Consider the following 21,186-nt stretch of genomic DNA (forward strand, 5'->3'; position numbering starts at 1 on the left):
TTTATTCTGAAGACGCGGCCATTAGTTCAGTACATTGAAGTCGAGGTTTGTTTATTTTGTTTATGGTGTCAGTGATGTCCTGGCTTTTGCCGGCTATGAAATAGAAGTTGATTTAAGGACAAGCAGATGCTGGCTTCACGGTGCAGTTGGACGCTGGCAACGCGAGAGCGAAACACGTCCGTAGGTTTGGTTTATGATACGGCGTGTTCCGGTGGTGCGGCCGTGAAGTGCAGTAGTGGTTGGTGCTAATTTTAGTACATTAGATAGAGGTTTTGACGGTGGTTTGTGGCGTCAGTCGAGTATAAAGGGCTGCGGCCATAATACAAAGTAAAAATTTAAGTACAGAGCAACACCTGGTTTATGATGTCAGGTATAACTTCGGGGATGCAAGCATCACTTTTATGATGCGACTTTGCCCCGTGGTGGCGGTCATAATCGCAGAGAAAAGGGTATTTTGGTCTATGGTGCAGTGTGCTTTAAGAAGATCTAATAGTTGAGCTCAGAGGTTTCTGTGTAAAATTCCCGCTGAGGAAAAGTGTTGTGTGTGAGTGTGAAGCGCGCTCTGGGTGAGAGAGTGTGTGTGAAGCTGCGAGGCGCGCTCTGGGTGAGAGAGTGTGTGTGAAGCTGCGAGGCGCGCTCTGGGTGCTGTCTTGTGGGTGAAGCGCGCACTGAGTGAGAGTGTGAGTGAGGCGCGCTCTGAGTGTGTTTTGTGTGGAGTGTGAAGCGTGAACACAGTGACAGTGACGGTTAATGTGTTTGATTAGGAGGACATTAGAGCAAATACACATTTTAGGATCAAAGGTTGATGCCTAGTGTACCTGTGGAACTTTGCCCTAGGAGTGGCGACCCTCCTGTCCGTGGACGCGTGGCCAGGACCGGCGTTGTCCGGGTGCCGAGGTGGTGACTTGGGGAGGTGAGGGCCCCCGCATAGCTACGGAAATAACACTGGAACGGCCGTGTAATCACGGGTTCACATTTATTTCCGGACTAGAACAAGACACATTTTGCGAACAAACGTTGAGTCTAGATTAGTAAAGAAATATAAAAAGGTTGAATTCCTCGTTTCAGTGGTTGAAATTGTTGTGTGCCTGTCCCCTGACGAGTGTGAAATTAAATAAAGAGGGAATTTGGAGCCACATAGAGATAGACGGGCATAATTGGGTGTATTACTCTGTGGTGTAATAAAAATAAAAAGGAGAGATAGTAAGAGGTGTGCAGTGGAGAATTATGGAGGAGTAGAGAGAGGAATGTGTTGGGAGACTGGCGTACAGTTTACGCTGTCAAGGTAGGCGGGTTGCCTGCTCATCTGTTTAACAGTGATGAAAATGAAATTAAATAAATCTCTTAGTGTGTTAATACAGGAAGCTGCGGACCTGGACCAACTGCCCCCACAAGCACAGCGGCCGAAGCAAAATTATAGGTAATGGGAACCACACCCAGCACGAATCAGCAGCTGTGAAAAAGACAGCAGCGAGGAGAGAATTAGAGGAGAAATTAAGAGAAGTTTTAACACATAAAATTGGGGCCAACGGACTTGTGGAGGTTGGGAAGGCGTCCGGAGCATCACAACAAAAAGGTGAAACAAAAACACACACAAGCAGAGAAATCTGAGAGAAAGGCTCCTTTTAAGGTAACGCCTAGTTTGAGAAAAGATAAAATTAACCTGCTTTTATACAAATGCACATACACGCAATGAAGAAACAGCTTACACTCATGAACACGTGAAGATTTTCCAGCAAGGTTAAAGAAAAATTAACATACTTAAATGATGAAGTCTATACATTACTGACAAAGAAACCCTCTGGGTTGCAGGACAACAATTTAACTAAAAAAGAAAAAAAAAAAAGGAACACTGGTCTAACCAACCAGGCAAGACACAACAAATTTAGTGGTTAAAAGATTCAAATTGTGACATGTTTTCTGTTGATTGATTAATAAAAGTGATTACTGAATGAAAGAAAGTTCCTTTTTTGGGCTTTTAAACATGATCTTAAGAATTTTAACATATACCGGTGTTGTCCTGTCAACTTGGTGGGTTAGGAGTTGATTATATCGGGAGACAAAAAACAAAAAAAGGGGGAGAGAAGGCTGACACAGGGCCTGGCCCCATTGCCTCCCCTCTGAATAACACAGCCAACACAACAACATTTTCCTGTTCGTTTGTTTTTGTTTTTTGTTTGTTTTTGTTTTGTTTTGTTTTTGTTTTTTCTATACATATTTAATTACAGGCTGCTTTGCCGGCCCTGAAAGCCGAGGCTGACTGGACTCCTGCTCTCCCCCATACGTGACACTGACCAAATGCTGCAACAGCTGGACCCACAACAACGACCTGAGAATGTCAACAGACCTGCAGGAATGTGATCTCATGCAGCCGAGACGGAGAGCACTAAACCTAAGGCCCGTTTCACTACACGGGGGAAAAATTCCCAGACTGCGTCAGCTGACAGAGCTGTGACGAGACGCCCGCCAAGCCCGAATGAAAAGTAAGGCCGAGCGAAAGAATGCTGACCTTGATAACTTTGCATTCACACTGTGCAGGACAGTGATGGACCAACACGGATGATCGGGTGGCGAAAAAGGGCGTGACCGAGACAGGAGGAGTAACTGAGGTCAGAAGGCACCTCAGAATGGACAAAAACACAGAAGAAGATGCAGGTTTCACCTGCGGTGAACATCGACACTGGAGAAAGGACTGCCCCAATTGGGGTCAGAACCAGGACGGACTGAATTTTGAGCAGCAGCAGCAATGGTCGCAAACAAACTGAAAAAGGAGGGGGGGGCAGGACCCCAGGGCATGCTTCAGGCCGTGGTTTACCCAGAACACCAGAACAGGAAAGTGATGAACACAGACACACACACACACACACGTCTCCAAACACACAGATTCAGAATGAAGTGAAATACACACATGAACACGTGCACTCGTTGAGTGAGTGAGAAATGACACACACACACATACACACACACACACGTTGGAATGCTGATTCACTGAGAAGTGATCCACATACACACACACACATACACGCTGATGCAATGAAGAATGCTTTGCTTATGCTGATATGCAAAATGCTGCACACAAACATCCCAATGCATAATTTTTATGAGGAGCCATTGATTACCATTAAATACTTAGAATGTGTTATATGTTACCCAGAGGGCATTTATGTAGATTTTAGGAATAAGCTCTAAAACGGTTTGGTTATGAAAACAATGTCTGTGCGTGATGTCTGTTTATGGCTCAAGGCCTTGACTGAATTCTTTGCTGTGCTTCACACAGCCCTGATGAGGAACAGTGGCACAGAGTGAAACTGATGAATTAATAGTGTAAGGTTAGGTTGGAGTACGGCATTTTCTGTGATTGAGTTTTAATTCAAGGAGGAACAAAAGGTGTTACGGCACCTGAGCTTCTCATTCCCACACAATATTGTCCCGACAGGAAGCAAAATGTTCCTGTGAATTTCTGGTTGATTGTTTGGTTTTGCTTAGCGCTAGCTTGATTTTATCAGTGAGCTTTGGCTTGTGTTCTTTCTCGTAAGCGAGAGAGGGATAGTTTTATGCTTGGACATGTCTGCAACGGGCCCTAGTTTGTGTTATTTTAGTAGTATTTTGTTGGTTATGTCTGTTTTCGTTTTTGTTACAGTGCACTGGAGAAAAAACATCTGAGAGGTGTGATCCACCGGTGGTGATATGTTGATATTTTGTGAGTTCATGATTTAACAATCGGCTCTTTAAACAAGGCCTGAAAGATTGAAATTTAAAGCGCTATGAAATATTCTTACAAAAACAGTTGCAAAGTGTGTTTCTCCATGATTGTAATTGGCTTGGGAGAAATTCACTTATAGGGAACACTGATCTAAAAGGATTGCACCGAGTCAATCCGGCCCAAAAAAAACAACAAGGAATTGTTTTCCTTTAAAATGATGACGTCAACTTGCTGGTGATGGAGGCTCGAATAGGTTGCGCGTGAGACTCCATTATCAGCAACATCTGGTATGAATGTGTATGGAGGTATGCATGCGAATGGACTGTGATGGACTGACGACTAAAAGTTTTGACTGACTTGATACTGAGACAAGGACTGCACCCACTTTAGGATTAGTAAATGCCAATAAACAATTCATAAACAATTCACCCAGCCGACAAGAGAAGGGTGGATGCTTCGCTTTGTTTTGTTTTGTTTTTTCAGGAGCAGGAGGATAAGAGAGACTGGAGGAGGAGACTCTAGCTTCACATAAGTATGAACTGCAGACTTAACACTGTGGTTGCTGATTTTGATTTTGAGTTACTGATGTTTGCATTAAGAAAACTGTGCTATAGTAGCTGTGTTTTGATCTGAACAATACCTATGAATGACTGGCCACATTCAGAATAGAGATATGCAATAATAAACATTGGTCCACGTGAATTAGGTTCTCACTTGAAATAGTAAGTTATTAAATGTAGAATATAATCGACAGGGACATTTGATAGGATGTGGTACTGCAAAAGAACAAGAGCAAAGTAAATAAAGAAAATATTGTGTTTAGTTTGGATAAATTCAAATTAAAATGTACCATTACACTCAGAGGATCAATATGGAATAAAACATATGCAAAATTTGTAGGAAGTACATGACTGATAACTGTTCTGTCCTGAGCGTTTGTTTCTAGAGCACCCACTTGACCACACCAACAGTTTCTCGCCACCGAGGAGGGGTACTTGCAAAAAAGAATAAAATAAAAATCTGAGTTTAACAAAACATTTTAAATGTAAATATCAAGCTTACCTTTCTTTTTCCATGAAATGTGCTTGTGGGCACGCCAGCCATTTTGAAAAGGTGGGCAAAACAATTGGCAAGGCCACACCCCCACACGTGTGATATAATTTTAAAGGTACTGTTGCCCTCTCTAAGAAACATCAGGACTGAGAGGAGTGGCAAGTAGAGTATGCGAGCTACAAGCAAAAACTAAAATGTGTACTACAGTGTGCAAAAATGAAATACTGGGTCATCAGGGGGTCATGAGGGACATTTATAAAACTAAAAGTCCCACTAACCTTAAAGTGCACTTGAAAAGCTCACACAAGAAGGTTAACCTAGCTTACCTAGAAGACCTCATCAGGGGGAGCACACTCCCCCTCCTTGAAGAGCTCACCCACTCAACCCGCATCCCCAGAAAACAGCTAACCCCAGATAAGGCAGCGTGATGTATCCCGAGACAACAGGACTGGGACATCTAAATAAAGGTGTGAAACAATCGCCTTCAAAAGGTTATCAATTCACTTGAACCAAAATTAGGACCACACGGTGCGGCAAGAGTTAATAGTTATTAGTCTCAACACCCAAGGATAACCAGAAGAGCATGACTGATATGGTGGGACTGGGATTTTGTTACACTTAATTTTTGCAAAACACAAATAAAACTAAATTGAAACTAAGGATTTTCAGAAAATAAAAACTACACTAAACTAGCAAAGAATTGGTAAAAACTAATTACAACTGGTAAAAATTGAAAATCTGGAGTCGAAACTAAATAAAAATAACAACTAATGGAAATGGCGAAAAGTTTAAAACCCTGGTGCAGAGATTGGCAAATCTGACCAGGAAACGTTATAAAATGGATTGTCAGGATAGTCAGCGTTAAAGCCACTTTTGACAGTCCATACTAGGATGGCATTGGACATCTTCGGGGCAGAAAAGGGTTGGTGTGACCAGGGTGTGGTTTGGCTTGTTGTATGTACATTTCAAAATGTTACAGCTCTGGATGGACCAGTTACCAGATATGATGTCACTAACCTTCTCTTTTAAGTGTCTAGCTCCAATGAATTGACACATGGGAGTGTGTCAAAAAGGGGGAGTTGACTCCGAACATCAAACAATGGTTTTATGAACATCTTATGACGTTATTTCTGTGTTTAATAATTTAGCTATGGTAAAACTTAAGCTTATAATGTGTTAGACTTAGAAAGGGTTCACTAATTTTTGATTTCTTTTACACACACATAGATTATGATTAGAATAGGTCCTGAACATAATATTTTAAACCAAATTTGAATCATTAGAACAACAATGGATAACAATATTAGATTATCAAGGCTAGGGAGAGAGGTGTTTTGGTTTTCTGTCTCTTGCAGAGAAAGGAACAGACACCAGACGGGGACACGGAGATGTGAGGACCCTTCACAGCAGAGACAGATGTAGGGACTGCCGAGACAGCAACTGGGGTCAAGTGTCATGACGTTTGGGCTCCTGGAGAAGATGGATCCCACAAACACAGCAATAACCATGAAGGGGTTGGCGAAAACCAGGAACACCAGACCAACGAGGTTCGAGAGGCTCTTGGCAAAAAGGGGGACACGCCGGTGAACCCAAAACACACAGATCCTTGTTTGAAATCGGGGCGGAATAATCCCCAGAACTGTGCAATGACTAAAGGGTGGTCTAACCCCGGAGGTCGAAGAAAGAAGCTGAGAATCACCCAACTGGAAGACACTGGTAGCTGCAGCAATAAAAATAAAGGTTAAAAGCTCCTTAGACAGAGGTTCTAGTCTAAGTACATTTGAAAGGTATAAGGGGGCATTAAAATGGGGAGTGATGGGAGTGTCATCTGTAACTGCTGTTATGGTTGTAAATCTAACTTTGTTTGCATCTGAACTGCGTGAACACAGAGGTCATCCCCCATATGGTCCACCCGTTAAAGGGGGACAGAGGGCCTCAGGATCAAGAAAACCTGGACCTTGCAACGCTGAAGTGCTTGTTATTAGTGATCTCTTTAATGAGAGATCAAAAGAGGGTATTGTGATATTATTCTGTTATTATATGTTACCTTATAGATGTAATCAAAATAGTTGAATTATGATATTGTTGTAGATCATATTATACCCTTTAAAATAGAGTGTGTGATCTGTATGTAGTTTAGTTCTCATTATACTTTTGAGTTAACAGAACATATTCACATATTAGTTTATTAGATAAAGGTGCATCACTCTGTATCCTTGATCTGCTGGGAATGTGTGACACTGTTTTCTTGACATGCTTAATTGTTGAATCATGAAGAGAAGGTTGTAAGCAGGAGACTGTGTGTCTAAAGACAGGGGAGATAGATAGACCACATTCCACACCCCCACCTTACAGAAAGCAGAGAAACAACTGCCGAGGTCATAACTTAGGCGCTGTAACAGAGAAAAAATGTGATGTTTTGGCTTTTACGACTAGCTGGGGGCCACTAGAGACTATAAAAAGCTGAGCAACCCGTCACCATTTTGAGACATGTGCCTGACCCTCTGGTAGCATCTCTCCCGTCCGGACGTTGTAATGCTCTGACTGTTGAATTGTATGGAAATAAATGATTGTTGATTGAGCATTGATACACCGAGTATTGTCCTTCCTTCAGCCCAAAGATTCAAAGAACTGCGTGTTTTCAACATGTGCCTCACTGGTTCATCCTTCTGTCTGTGTGACGTCAGTCAGATGTTGAAGTTCAACTCTGTAATCTTCACTGTGTCACAGAGTTCAGTGAGTCCCGTTATTCACAGTATCAATCAGATCATCAGAGAACAGCTGATCAGCAATCAGTGGTGCCAACAGCGCCTCCTGTGGTGAGAGGATGCAATAATGCAATGTAGCATTTTTCCACTCAACACTTGCAGTCATGGAAACTGTCTGTTGGATCTGTGTGACGTTGCTTTCTTGGTTAGAGTTCCTCACAAATGTCCAGATGATTCTTCTAATGAGGCGTCGACCATGTTTGCAGCTCTTTGGAAGAAAACGTCGCCCTTTGCCATCCTTACTTTTCTTTGACTTCTTCAAATGCAGCTGAACTCCAGCTGGTATTTTCTTGGACTTTGCAGCTGTTTCTGGTCATCAGTTCATTCCTGCAAACCTCTGAAGCTGAACAACAATGATGCTGCATTGCTGGCTGATCCCAAAAGGTTGATTCTGTTCATCTGGACGTTTTCAGAAACGTTTGCTCACTGATCAGGTGACTTCTTCAGTCTCAGCTGACTGCAGCTTTACAAGCTTACAAACAGCACATTTGCACAATGACTGAAAGCAGCAGCACCTGATATATATGATACTAATATAATACATATACATATATAATCCATACTAATGATGAAGGAACTGAGCTCACAGTCCATTGTTCATTCAGTGAACTACTCAGTTTATTTTGGGCCTCAGAAATGCTCACTCTGTTTGTACATCACTGTCAGCAATAGACTCATTCTGCTGTGTGGACAGGAACACATGTGACATCACTTCCTGTTTGTTTGTGACTGAAGAAGTTTACAAGGAATCATTTAGAAGAGTTTCAAACATCAACTGATTGAATCCATGAATCTGAAAACGTGTTTGTGAGTGAAAGAGACAGACATGTACAGACTGAACTATCTGTTCAACAGTCAGAGTGTTTCTGTAACAGGAGACACTCTGTACACTCCACTCAGCACAGGGACACTGAGGCACCAGGAAACCAGACTCTAAACCCAGGATAAAGAGTTTGAGTGAATGTGGTGTTGAAGGTGTGGAGGTGGATCAGAGTGTCAGAGGAGACTCTGTAGAAGGACAGAGTGCCAGCAGGGCAGTCCACATACACTGCTGCTCTGTTAGAGACAGAGGAGGAGGAGGAGGAGGAGGATATGGATGTTAGTCTGTTATTGTGCCTGACAGAACGAGGACCATCATCAGAGCAGCTCAGACTCCAGGACTGATCATTGTTTCCAAACACACAGTCTCTGCCTCCTTTCCTTCTGATGCTTCTGTAACTCACTGATATATAAACTCTTCCTCTCCACTCGACCTCCCAGTAACAGCGACCAGTCAGACCATTTCTACACAGCAGGTGAGGATAAAAACCATCAAATCTGTCTGGATGATCAGGATATGACTGAACCTCCTCCACACAATGTGCCTCAATGTTATTGATATTATTATTAACATTGTTATATAATAATAAAACCTTTATAATAAAACCACTAAAAACCTTTATTCTCATGGTCCAATCATGAGTGAACTCCCCGATGAAGCCTTGTGTGCTAAAACATGTCAGAGTTTTAAAGGTTAAACATGAGTTTCCAAAACGTTTTGCTGGAGAACAATGAACTATTTGACTGAGTTTCAATCATTTACAGACAAGCAAAACCAGGACAGAGAAAAAAAGGACAAAACTGACTCAGTAAAAAACAAAAGAAGATCCCATGTAGATCTGTATTATGTAGAAGTTCAGCCCAGCAACCAGTTCAGTTCAACACAAGTTTAAATGATTCTATCTGAACTCTGTGGAGCCTGATCTCAAGCTTTTTGAGTCTGACACAGAAACCAGAGGATCTTTCTGTGTCTTCAGATTCACTGTGATCCAGTGATGGGAGTGATTTCAGCCCTGAGTGATCGCGCTGATGTTTGCACAGAGCAGACAATGAGGTGAATGTTTGGGCACATTGGTAACAGTGAAACAGTTTATTAGTAACGTGGGATCGTTTGTGTTCAGAGTATGAACTGAGATTCCTGAAGCTCTTGTCACACTGGTCACAGCTGTAGTTTCCTTCCATGTGTGCACGTTCATGAATGTTACGACTACCTGATTGTGAGAAGCTTCTCTCACAGTGTCTGCACTTGTGTGGTTTCTCTCCTGTGTGGACTCGTTTGTGTGATTTAAGGTCCCTTGCAGTGGTGAAGGATGACCCACACTGATCACAGAGGTGCTTTTTAACCCCACTGTGAATCAGTTCATGTCGTTTTAAATCACTTGGTGTGGTGAAGCTTCTCCCACATTCTTTGCAGTATTTCAGTTTGTCTCCAGTGTGTCTACGTTGATGTACTTTTAGGGCCTTTTGCCGACTGAAAGTTTTTCCACAGAGGTCACAATGAAAGTCTTTCCCACCACCACAGTGATGACAGGGTTGAGAACTGGATCCATCTGTGTCGCTCTGCTTCTAAACAAAGACACAAAGACAGTGTAAGTCAGTCCTTCAACATTTGTATCCTGAACGTCGCCTGAAATAAAGAGCATCTCTGCAGACGTCCAACTACATTTGACTGTTTCAGTTAACATACTCAGTTTACTGGGCTGCAATAACTACAATACTACCACCATAATACTACAGTAATACTAAAATCATAACTGAAAGGAAAATCTGAATAATCACTCAGAGCTGCTTTTCCATGCAGTAGAATTGCTAACATGCTAACACAGTTTAATGAGCAGAGTTGTTCCAAACAGTCAGGCTAAAATGACAAGATAACAATATAAATACTAGGGGTGCAACGATACTCGCGTCGATATTGAACCGTTCGATACAGTGCTTTTGGTTCGTACGCATATGTATCGAACAATACAAAATTTGTAATTTATTTTATCAACTTTCCGTCTGACGATGCTGTCTGTGTTGAGCGCTCAGTGAATCTGCTTTCGACTACTCCGCCTAGGCTGCACTGTCGAACGCAGATCCACTGAGCGTTCAACACAGACAGCATTGCCAGAATGAAGAGTGCAGGGAGACAGAAGTTAAGCTCTCCTTGCAACATGGCAAATTGAACCTCCCCCACCCTCATTCAGATCTGGCGTTTGGAAAGTAAGTGACGGAAGTGACGAGTAAGGTAAGCGACCCATGTTGTAGGTGACGTCAGACGCCGGAGAATTGGCGGAAAAAAAAAAAAAAGCAAATGGTAGCATAGAGTTTAACAAAGGTTTTTCAAGCTTCAGTATTACCAAATATACTAATCAATTGTCATATAACTAACAACATCTGTTCTATCATCTCTAACACCCTGGAGGACAACGGGGAGAGTTTAGACGCTCTCCAAGATTACATCGACCGCTGTTTTCAAGATTTAGTAATGAAGAAGGCCCTCAGTGCATCCTCCCCGACCAAAATTGAGACGCCGTCATCGAAGAGATGTCGCCCAGCAGACTCCCCCGGTACAACATTGCCCGCCGGCAAAGACATCGTAGACATCCTGGAGTCAATCGACAAGCGATTGTCCAGTTTCAATGCGAGGCTGTCCCTGGTGGAGATTTTACACCGGGAATTTAAATCTCTGAGAGAATCCCTGGAATTCAGCCAGCAGCAGGTGGAAACGCTTGCCGCTGAAAATACCACTCTACGGGAGTTGGTCAAATCTCTCACCGATAACGTGACCCAGCTGAACATTGAAAATAAAAAAATAAAAGAGTCCGTTATCGATCTACAAGCCCGTAGCATGAGAGATAGTCTTGTGTTTTCTGGTATTCCAGAATCTGCCGGAGAGGACGCGGAGGCAACGGTGAACAGCTTCATTAAAATCCACCTGAAGCTGCCGGAGGACACCGTAAAGAACATCGACTTCCATAGAGTACATCGCTTGGGGGGCGTGAGGTCGCGGACCGGGAGACCACGGCCTATTGTGGCCAAATTCGGTCAATTCAAACAGAAGGAACAGGTGAAGAGTTGCGGCAGAGAGCTGAAAGGAACGGACTTCAGCGTGAACGACCAGTTCCCCAAAGAGATCCTGGAACGATGCAAGGTCCTGTTCCCAGTTCGACGTAGCTTCATCCAGAAAGGCTCCCGTGCTGTCATCGCCGTGGACGGACAGCTCTACCGACCCCGGCACCACACCGTGGTTATATTGACTCTCTTTCTTGGCTCTCGGTGAAGGCGGTCGCACTTTTCTCCTCTCCTCCTTCCCCTTATCTTCCCTGCTTAGCCTCTTGTGTCCTGTCTTGTCTCGCGTGCACTATTTTTCCCTCGAACAGTCTCTCACTGTCGTTCTCTAAAACCTAACAGAGAATTATGGATTTGATCAACTGGTCTCTGAATGCTATTGACACCCTCTTCTCAACGAGAAGTCTGGGCTCGGGAGAGCCCGAGTGCCCTGGAGGGACTTTCCCTGCCGGATACACGATGGATGGGTGGCAGACCTGGAGGATCTTGTGCCTGGCGGGACTGTCTATCGAGGACGCTGAGGATATTTACCTATTCGGAACCATGATAACAGGGTTCTTGCTGATCGGAGCTGGCTTGGCCCTGACTTATCGGAGAAATAAGAGAGCGGAATCAGCTGTTCAAACCCCCCCTAAGCTGACCGCTGGAATTGAAGCGATGGGACGAGGCGCGGCCTCCCACACCGAACGCAGCATGGTTAACACCTTGGAGACGCTTACAGCTGCCGTGAAGACTCAAACTAACACCATTGAGCGTATGATGGGATACATCAGAGAGGGGCCTGCTCACAATAACACCCTTGAGCGAAAGTTGGATAACATCGCAGAACGGTTCACTGCAGCTGTGGGGTCTCAGAACCAAAAGAACGAGAACACCACGGAACAGAAGCTTGATACCATCATGGGGAGGCTCGCGGCTCTCCAACGGGAAATCGAGGCCCCAGTGTCAGAGTGCTAAATTCGCTGCTCGCATAAAGGAGAAATCAACAATATTCTACATTTGGACACCACGGCGCCAGCTGCTCAGGCCCAAGGCTGGAGCCCACCAAAACAACTCCCTGATAACGACTGTGTGATGACTATTCTTCCCATCCCATGAAGGACACCTGGATCGGCTGGAGGACTGTTTACTTAGCCTGATAGGCCGAAGGACACTGTCTCAGCTGAACTATGGACACGCACACACATACACTTACACTGATAAGCACGCACTCATCCCCCCTCCCTTCCCAACGCCTTCGATGCTTGTTTCCTGCGAGGGAACACGGCGGGTCTGCGTGCCGCGCTGGAATGGTAGCGCTGTGCGGGGCGGCTGCTGTGTTCGCTTCGGATTACCCCTCACCCCCCTCCCACCCCTGTGGCTTGTCATGTCTTCACAATGTTGTGCTGTGGACATTTATGTGCTTTTTGTGCAGAGGAGTTTTTTTGTTTCCTGTTCTCATGCTGTCCTACCATGGAATCATAGCATGAGTAGGGGTCTCTTTTTTTCCTCTTGTACTTTCCCCACTGTAGTGTATATTTCAATGTTTTTCTGATTCTACCAATCTCCGACCTGTATCCCCATGTAATGTTTGTGTTATATTAGTGCGCATGCGCCAACCAGCGTGCAGCCTGTTACAGTCGCTCCTGCTTTTCTCTTAGTTTAGCTTTTTTTTCCTTACGTATTCTTTTTTTTCCTGACCTGTATTTTCCTCCGTTTTCTATCTCTTACTCAATCATGTGGATTGAGAGAGTTTTTGTTCTTCTGGTGGCCGTGGAACTGTTACTTTTATCAAGGAACGGGACCGCGGCACATCTCCTACACGCACGGACTGTTTACTCCAGAGATCAGCTGATCGCCCTGATGCCGGCCGGCTCGCTGGCCAGGCCCGCAGAAGTACCAGCTGAAATTTGGAGGAAAACACATCGGGGATGCAGAGGTCAAGGACAGAAGAGAAGAAAAAAGGTGACGGTGAGACAGCGGAGGCTCGAAGCGAGGAGGAGGTTTAAACCGTGTCTGCCGTCTATCGTGATGGGTAATGTGCGATCGTTGGCAATTAAAATCGACGAGCTCTCAGCACTGGTACGGAGTCAGAGGGAATACCGAGAGTGTAGCCTGATGTGTTTCACCGAATCATGGATGCACCAGGACATTCCCGATGAGAATGCTTCCGTGGAAGGCTTCCACACTGTTCGGGCGGACAGGGACAGCATCGCTAGCGGTAAGCGTAAAGGAGGTGGGCTTGCTGTTTTAGTTAACAACCGGTGGTGTAACCCTGCCAACATAACAATCAAAGAAAGGATTTGTTGCCCGGACACTGAACTGTGTGCTGTTGGACTCAGGCCGTATTATTTACCCAGGGAATTCTCTCACGTCATCTTGGTGGCTGTCTATGTTCCCCCCTCTGCTAACCCCACAGCTGCATGTGACACTATCCACTCTGCCATAGCTCGGCTACAGACTCAGCACCCGAGTGCCTTTATTGTGATCTCGGGTGACTTCAACCATGTATCACTGGACAATACACTACCAACATTCAAACAATATGTGGACTGTCCCACCAGGGGAGAGAAAACTTTAGACTTACTGTATGCTAACGTCAAGGATGCATACAGCTCCTCCTCCCTCCCCCCACTTGGTAGGTCAGATCATAACCTGATTCACCTCACCCCCCGCTATGTGCCAATTGTGAGGAGGGAACCTGTGACCACCAGGACTGTCAGGAGGTGGTCAGAGGAGGCCTTAGCAGAACTACAGGGCTGTTTCGAGGTGACCGACTGGGAAACACTCTGTGAGCCTCACGCCGAGGACATCAATGGGCTTACTGAGTGTATCACAGACTACATAACTTTCTGCACCGATTCCATTGTTCCAGCTCAGACTGTTCATTGTTACCCAAATAACAAGCCGTGGGTGACTAAGGACATCAAAGCCCTCCTCAACAACAAGAAGAGGGCTTTCAGAGGGGGCAACAAAGAGGAGGTGAGGAAGATCCAGGTGTTACTAAAGGACAAGATCAGAGAGGCTAAGGACAATTACAGGAGGAAGCTGGAGTGGAAACTCCAGCAGAACAGCATGAGAGAGGTGTGGAGGGGCATGAAGACCATCACTGGATTCAGGCCAACCAACAGCAGGGGAACTGAGGGAGGTGAGAATAGAGCCAATGAGTTGAATCTGTTTTTCAATAGATTTGACACCACAGTGTCTGCTCCCACCCCCACAACCTCACCTGTAGTCAGCCTGGAATCCAGAGCCACACCACTGTGCCAGCCTCTCTCTTCACATGTTGCCTCCTGTGAGAGTCCTGACACCCCTCCCCCACCCATCACCTTCACTCAATACCAGGTTGAGATGCAAATGAGGAGACTTCACTCAGGCAAGTCTGCTGGACCAGACGGAGTGAGTCCCCTTGTCCTCAAGACCTGTGCCCCCCAGCTGTGTGGAGTCTTTCATAAACTGTTTATGCTGAGTCTGAGTCTGCAGAGGGTCCCGGTGATGTGGAAGACATCATGCCTTGTCCCTGTACCAAAGACGCCACGTCCCAGTGGCCCCCAGGATTACAGGCCCGTGGCATTGACCTCCCACATCATGAAGACCCTGGAAAGGCTCATCCTGGACCAGCTGCGACCCATAGTAAGACCACACCTGGATCCCCTTCAGTTCGCTTATCAGCCTCGTCTCGGAACTGAGGACGCCATCATCTACCTGCTCAATCGTGTCTACACCCATCTGGACCAGCCGGCGAGCACTGTGAGGGTCATGTTTTTTGACTTTTCCAGTGCTTTCAACACCATCAGGCCGACCCTCCTGGGTGATAAGTTAGCAGCGATGCAGGTGGATGCTTCTCTGGTGTCCTGGATTGTTGATTACCTGATAGGAAGACCACAATATGTACGTCTCCCACAGTGTGTGTCTGACAAGGTGATCAGCAACACAGGGGCACCACAGGGGACTGTCCTCTCCCCCTTCCTCTTCACCCTCTACACCACAGACTTCAGCCACTGCACAGAGACCTGCCATCTTCAGAAGTTCTCTGATGACTCTGCGGTGGTTGGATGCATCAGCAGGGATGATGAGACAGAGTACCGGGCTGTGGTCGACTCCTTTGTCACGTGGTGTGAGCAGAATCATCTGCAGCTCAACGTGGCAAAGACCAAGGAACTGATCGTGGACTTCAGGAAGACCAGGAAACACTTGACCCCTGTTTCAATTCAGGGGGTCAGTGTTGACATTGTGGAGGACTATAAATACCTTGGAGTACACATTGACAATAAACTGGACTGGGCTAAAAACACCACAGCACTTTACAGGAAGGGCCAGAGTCGTCTCTATTTTTTGAGGCGACTGAGGTCCTTCAACATCTGCCAGAAAATGCTGAGGATTTTCTATGAGTCTGTTGTGGCCAGTGCGATCCTCTATGCTGTTGCATGCTGGGGGAGCAGGCTGAGGGTCGCAGATGCCAACAGACTTAATAAACTAATCCGTAAGGCCAGCAATGTTGTGGGGATGGAGCTGGACTCCCTCAAGGTGGTGTCGGAGAGGCGGATGCTGTCCAAGATAAAGACAATGTTGGATAACACCTCCCACCCACTCCATGACATGCTGGTCAGTCACAGGAGCACGTTCAGTGAGAGACTGAGATTACCGAAAAGCACCACTGAACGACACAGGAAATCATTCCTGCCTGTGGCCATCTCCCTGTACAACGCATCCACTTAACACACTGTTTGCTGCTACAACTACACGTTTCTTTTCCAACTATTTATTTATGAGTGACTTATGTATGTATGTATGTATGTATGTATGTATGTATGTATGTATGTATGTATGTATATATATATATGTATATATTGTACTATTCTTAGTTAGTGTATTGTCTGTCTTGTCTTAATGTTGGTTTAAAATGGAGCACTGTAACAAAAAATAATTTCCCCCAGGGATCAATAAAGTATTCTGATTCTGATTCTGATATATGTACGGTCGGGGGGGGGGGGGGTCCCATTTCACTGCAGGGCAACCTGCATGTGACGAATAAAAGCTTGATTGATTGATTGATTCCAGATAAGAACCCGCTACACTCTTTTCTTATTCATTCACACTTTCTCCTCTAAAATGGGTTTAACCTAGTAATATCAGTAGGATGTCATAGCAGATATAACACCGTCACCCTCCGTCATTACTTTAATTGGAATGTTTCTGTTTCGTTTCCTTTTTTTGTTGTCGCTCACAGTTCATGTGGTTTCTTTCTTTCTCTTGTCTTTCACTGCTGTGTTCACCTACTTCCCCACTCACCTACAAACAACACCCTCTATTTCTCCATATTTTCACACCACGATCACGCAAACACATCCGCTCAACGGCAGCACATTCACAACAGCCTCACAGCACGCACAGACTTGCAGGACACATAACACAAGCCACGCTTGTTCATATTAGTGAATATTCACACACATAGTCAGACTTATGGAGCCTCTCACCACACTTTTTTTTCTCTCTCTCTCTCTTTCTATTTACAAACAAGGGATGTTTCCACACTCTCTCCACCTGTCTAAACGAAACACCCAGCGTACATCATTAGACATACACACACAATTATGGGCATGCTGAGGTTTGTCACATGGAATGTAAATGGAGCTGGCACCAGAGGAAAGAGGTTAAAGATATTTAACCAGCTTAAAAAACTACAGGCAGATGTTGTTTTATTACAAGAAACTCACAGACCTGTCACAGGTTTAAACGAACTTAAAACACCTGAGTTTCCTAACGTGTTTGCAGCCTGTTATAATTCTAGACAACGGGGAGTAGCAATTTTAATACATAAAAATGTTAATTTTACAGTACTCGATACAGTTATAGATCCAGAGGGTAGATTTCTAATTATTAAACTATCAATATTGAACAAAAAACTATGTATTGTAAGTATATATGGTCCAAATGTTGATGAACCCTCATTCTTCCACGGATTTTTTAGTACACTCTCTGAACACCTCGATTGCGCACTCATTCTTGGCGGTGACCTCAACCTTGGACTAAATGAAGAAATGGATAGGCTCAACACAACAGGAACTCAGCGCAATTGGCAATCCACAAATATAATCAAACAGTATATGAGCGACTTTGGCCTTCGCGATGCATGGCGCTCCCTTCCCCCCAACAGTAAGGAATATACTTTTTTCTTGCATGTTCATCACTCTTACTCTCGTCTGGATTATTTTTTGGTCAGCAGCTCACTGCTGAGCAACATTTCAGACACTGAGATTCATCCTATAGCTGTCAGCGATCATGCTTCTGTATCTTTAACACTAATGCACAAGAATAATACTACGCCAAGTAAAAACTGGTGATTTAATACATCACTGCTTAAAGATGAAGACTTTATTAAATATTTTAAAAAGGAATGGACTTCATATTTAGACTTTAATGACACTCCCGGAATATCTGCTTCTGTTCTATGGGAAGCAGGGAAAGCTGTGATGAGAGGTAAAATAATTTCTTTCTCATCACACAAAAAGAAAGAAGAAAACAAAAATATTCAGGAATTAGAAAAAACCATCAAATCACTAGAAGAAGCCTACGCGTGCGACCAAGATCAGGAAACATTGAACAAAATACGCAAGACAAAACTAGAATTAAATGAAACTATTAATAAAAAAAAAACAAAACACAATTCCTTATACAAAGACTTCGCTTGCAGAATTTTGAACACAGTAACAAATCAGGTCGATTTCTAGCTAACCAGTTAAAAATAAAGAAAGAAAAAAACAACTATATGTGCTGCTAAAGATTTATCGGGGAACACAATATATGACCCTGGAAGAATAAACAACATTTTTAGGGATTTCTATGAAACTTTATACTCACCACAAATAAACCCATCTAAAAATGAAATTGACCTGTTTCTTGACAACTTTACTCTTCCAAAATTACTAGACAGTCAAGCAATGGAACTGGATTCGCCACTGACGCCAAGTGAATTCCAGGAAGCCCTGATAAGTATGCCCAATAATAAGGCTCCAGGTCCAGACGGCTTCCCTGCAGAATTCTACAAAGAATTCTGGACAATTCTGGCACCAGTATTCCACGGAATGTTGCAGGAAATCGAGGAAAATGGCAGACTACCACCAAACATGAATTCTGCCAATATTAGTCTCCTGCTAAAACCAGGCAAAGACCCTTTATTTCCCTCAAGCTATCGTCCAATTTCTCTTTTAAATGTAGACCTTAAAATAATCTGCAAAGCTCTCTCAAAGAGATTAGAGAAAATAACCCCCCTCTTAATTCATCCTGACCAAACTGGTTTCATAAAAGGTCGGCACTCCTCAACAAACACTCGTAGATTACTTAATTTAATAGACTACTCATACAATAAAAACATCGAAACCATAATATTATCTCTAGATGCAGAAAAAGCATTTGACAGAGTTAACTGGAAATTTTTATTCGCAACTTTACACAAATTTGGTTTTGGAAACTCTTTCATAAACTGGATAAGAATATTATACAATTCCCCAACAGCTCGTATCAGAACAAATGACCAGACATCCTCCAGCTTCTGTCTCCTGAGGGGCACCAGACAGGGATGCCCACTCTCTCCTTCACTTTTTGCAATTTTTATCGAACCTCTAGCAGCAGCATTTAGACAGGCTACAACAATTAAGGGCATAAAATGTAAGAACATAGAACATAAAATCAGTCTCTATGCGGATGATGTGTTGCTTTTTCTGCAAAACACACAAACCAACCTCTCTGAGGTAATTACTCTAATAAACTGGTTTTCAAGAGTTTCAGATTATTCAATTAACTGGCCAAAATCTACAGTTCTCCCCATTAACTGCTCCTTCCATAATACTTCCTCTGCCCCACTGCAATCCGGAACTATTAAATATTTAGGTATTAATGTTTCTCCTAAGCTTTCAGACTTAACTAAATTAAACCACATCCCACTTCTAAAGAAAGTAGAAGGCGATCTGACTAGATGGAAATCTTTACCCATATCACTCATGGGAAGGGTCGCCACTATAAAAATGATGATCTTGCCAAAAATAAATTACTTATTTTTGATGATCCCTAACAAACCATCACAAGATTGGTTCAGATCTCTGGATTCATATATTTCCAAATTCCTTTGGAAAGATAAACCCCCGCATATCAGCTTAAAAATGCTACAAAAAAAAGGGATAGAGGAGGATTAGAACTGCCTAATTTTCACCAATACTTCTTAGCCAACAGGCTTCAGTTCATCTCGGAATTGTTAAAACATACCTTCTTAGATGAGCCCTGGCTAGATGTTGAACATGCACTATGCAAGGATCTAGAGATTTCAGACCTACCATTTATTAGCTCAAACATCAAAAGACATGAATGCTTTAAAAGTATCAACATCAGCTTTTCTCTGACAGCATGGTGGGAGTTTCTAAAAATAACGAAGTCTTCATTAATCCCATGCAAACGTACACCTATCTGGAATAACCCTGACATATTACAAAACAATAATATGATTAATTTCCCAGAATGGAGTTGTAAAGGAATTAAACACTTAGAACATACATTAGAGGGAACAGAATTTATTCCATTTGACAGACTAGTTGCACAATATGGGATCAACAAGAAAAGATTTTTAGAATATCAACAAATTAAATCCATAATAAAAAAGAAATTTAACCTCAGTCAAGTTGAATTACAAACACCACCAAGTGCGGCACATTTCCTTACTCTTAAATCCCCCAAATTATTATCTAAAATATACAGAACACTTTCTAAATTAGATGAATCAATATCACTTCCTATTGCAAAGTGGGAAGCAGATTTATCAGTCAGTTTAGACCAAAACTTCTGGTCTCAGGTATGCTTAAAAACCTTTAAATTGATTAAAAATCCCAGTCTGCAATTAATACAATACAAAATACTACATAGAGTGCAGTATACAGGTCATCGGATGTTCAAGATAGGCTTTACATCTTCCAACAACTGCTCACACTGTCAAGGCAATACACCAGACAATTACATTCACGCTCTTTGGTTCTGTCCACCAGTGCAGAAGTTTTGGCGCGAGATATGTGAAGACTTATCAAAATGTCTGAAATGTAACATTCCAACTTCCCCCTTAGTGTGTTTGTTGGGCAGCTTAGATAATGTCACTTCAGAAAAGAATATAGCCCATATGGTTTTCACTGCCCTATGCATAGCCAAGAAAACTGTCCTCATGAACTGGAAAAATAAAAACAATCTTAATTCTAACCAATATAGAAATTATCTATTAGATTACATTAGTCTTGATACAGCCTCTGCCACCACATCAGATCAATTGCTCTGGGCTCCTTTGATCAGCTCCATCACCTAGTGGGGGTGGGGGGGGGGGTCATAGTTAGGTCCCGCCTTCACTGTTGTGATTGGTGTGGGGGTAGGGACAGGCTTAGGGCGTCGGGGGGTTCCCCGGAGGCATCTTCCTTGGGGGGCTCAACCCGGGGTAGCGGTCATGTCCGGTTGGGGGCTCTTCTGGCTCTCAGGTGACTGTTTCCTCGTGGCTGCGTGCAGCGGGGCTAAGGGAGGGTCTTTGCTGACGGACGTGGGTTACTGACCTGGTAGCCTGGCTGCCCCTGGGTGGGTCCGGGATGGGCGTGAGGTTCTGGGGGCGCTCCGTCTCTGGGCTGGGGCCCTGGCCGGGCCTCGGGGCCTTGGATCCTGGTTGGTGTGTTGCCGGGGTTGAGGGCGGGTGGGTGCATGGGGGCCCATCCCTGGCGCAGGGTGCCGCTGGTGCGTCGAGCCACCTGGGGGGCTCTTCAACTGGTGGGGGAGATTGTCACACCTTGC

General features: G+C 44.0%; 3 protein-coding genes across 3 annotated transcripts in view; 1 reads left to right on the forward strand and 2 right to left on the reverse strand.

Annotated features, from left to right (window-relative positions):
* LOC147337001 (protein NLRC3-like) overlaps positions 1–21,186 on the forward strand; it is a 618,167-nt gene that overhangs the window by 448,054 nt on the left and 148,927 nt on the right. The gene's annotated exons all lie outside the window — the stretch shown is intronic.
* LOC147337013 (protein NLRC3-like) overlaps positions 1–21,186 on the reverse strand; it is a 504,309-nt gene that overhangs the window by 32,242 nt on the left and 450,881 nt on the right. The gene's annotated exons all lie outside the window — the stretch shown is intronic.
* LOC147337014 (uncharacterized) overlaps positions 8,421–21,186 on the reverse strand; it is a 31,842-nt gene continuing 19,076 nt past the window's right edge. The window contains exons 3-4 of the mRNA XM_086265831.1: positions 9,579–9,909; positions 8,421–8,434 (exon numbers count right to left, since the gene is read on the reverse strand). Of these exons, the coding sequence (XP_086121957.1) occupies positions 8,421–8,434; positions 9,579–9,909 (345 nt within the window). The remainder of the gene's footprint in view (positions 8,435–9,578; positions 9,910–21,186) is intronic.

The sequence above is a fragment of the Aulonocara sp. 'chitande type north' Nkhata Bay genome, linkage group LG3 (genome assembly GCF_057382095.1).
Source record: "Aulonocara sp. 'chitande type north' Nkhata Bay isolate Kocher_YH1m ecotype deep benthic linkage group LG3, A_spYH_male_GT1.1, whole genome shotgun sequence".
Classification (NCBI taxonomy): domain Eukaryota; kingdom Metazoa; phylum Chordata; class Actinopteri; order Cichliformes; family Cichlidae; genus Aulonocara; species Aulonocara sp. 'chitande type north' Nkhata Bay.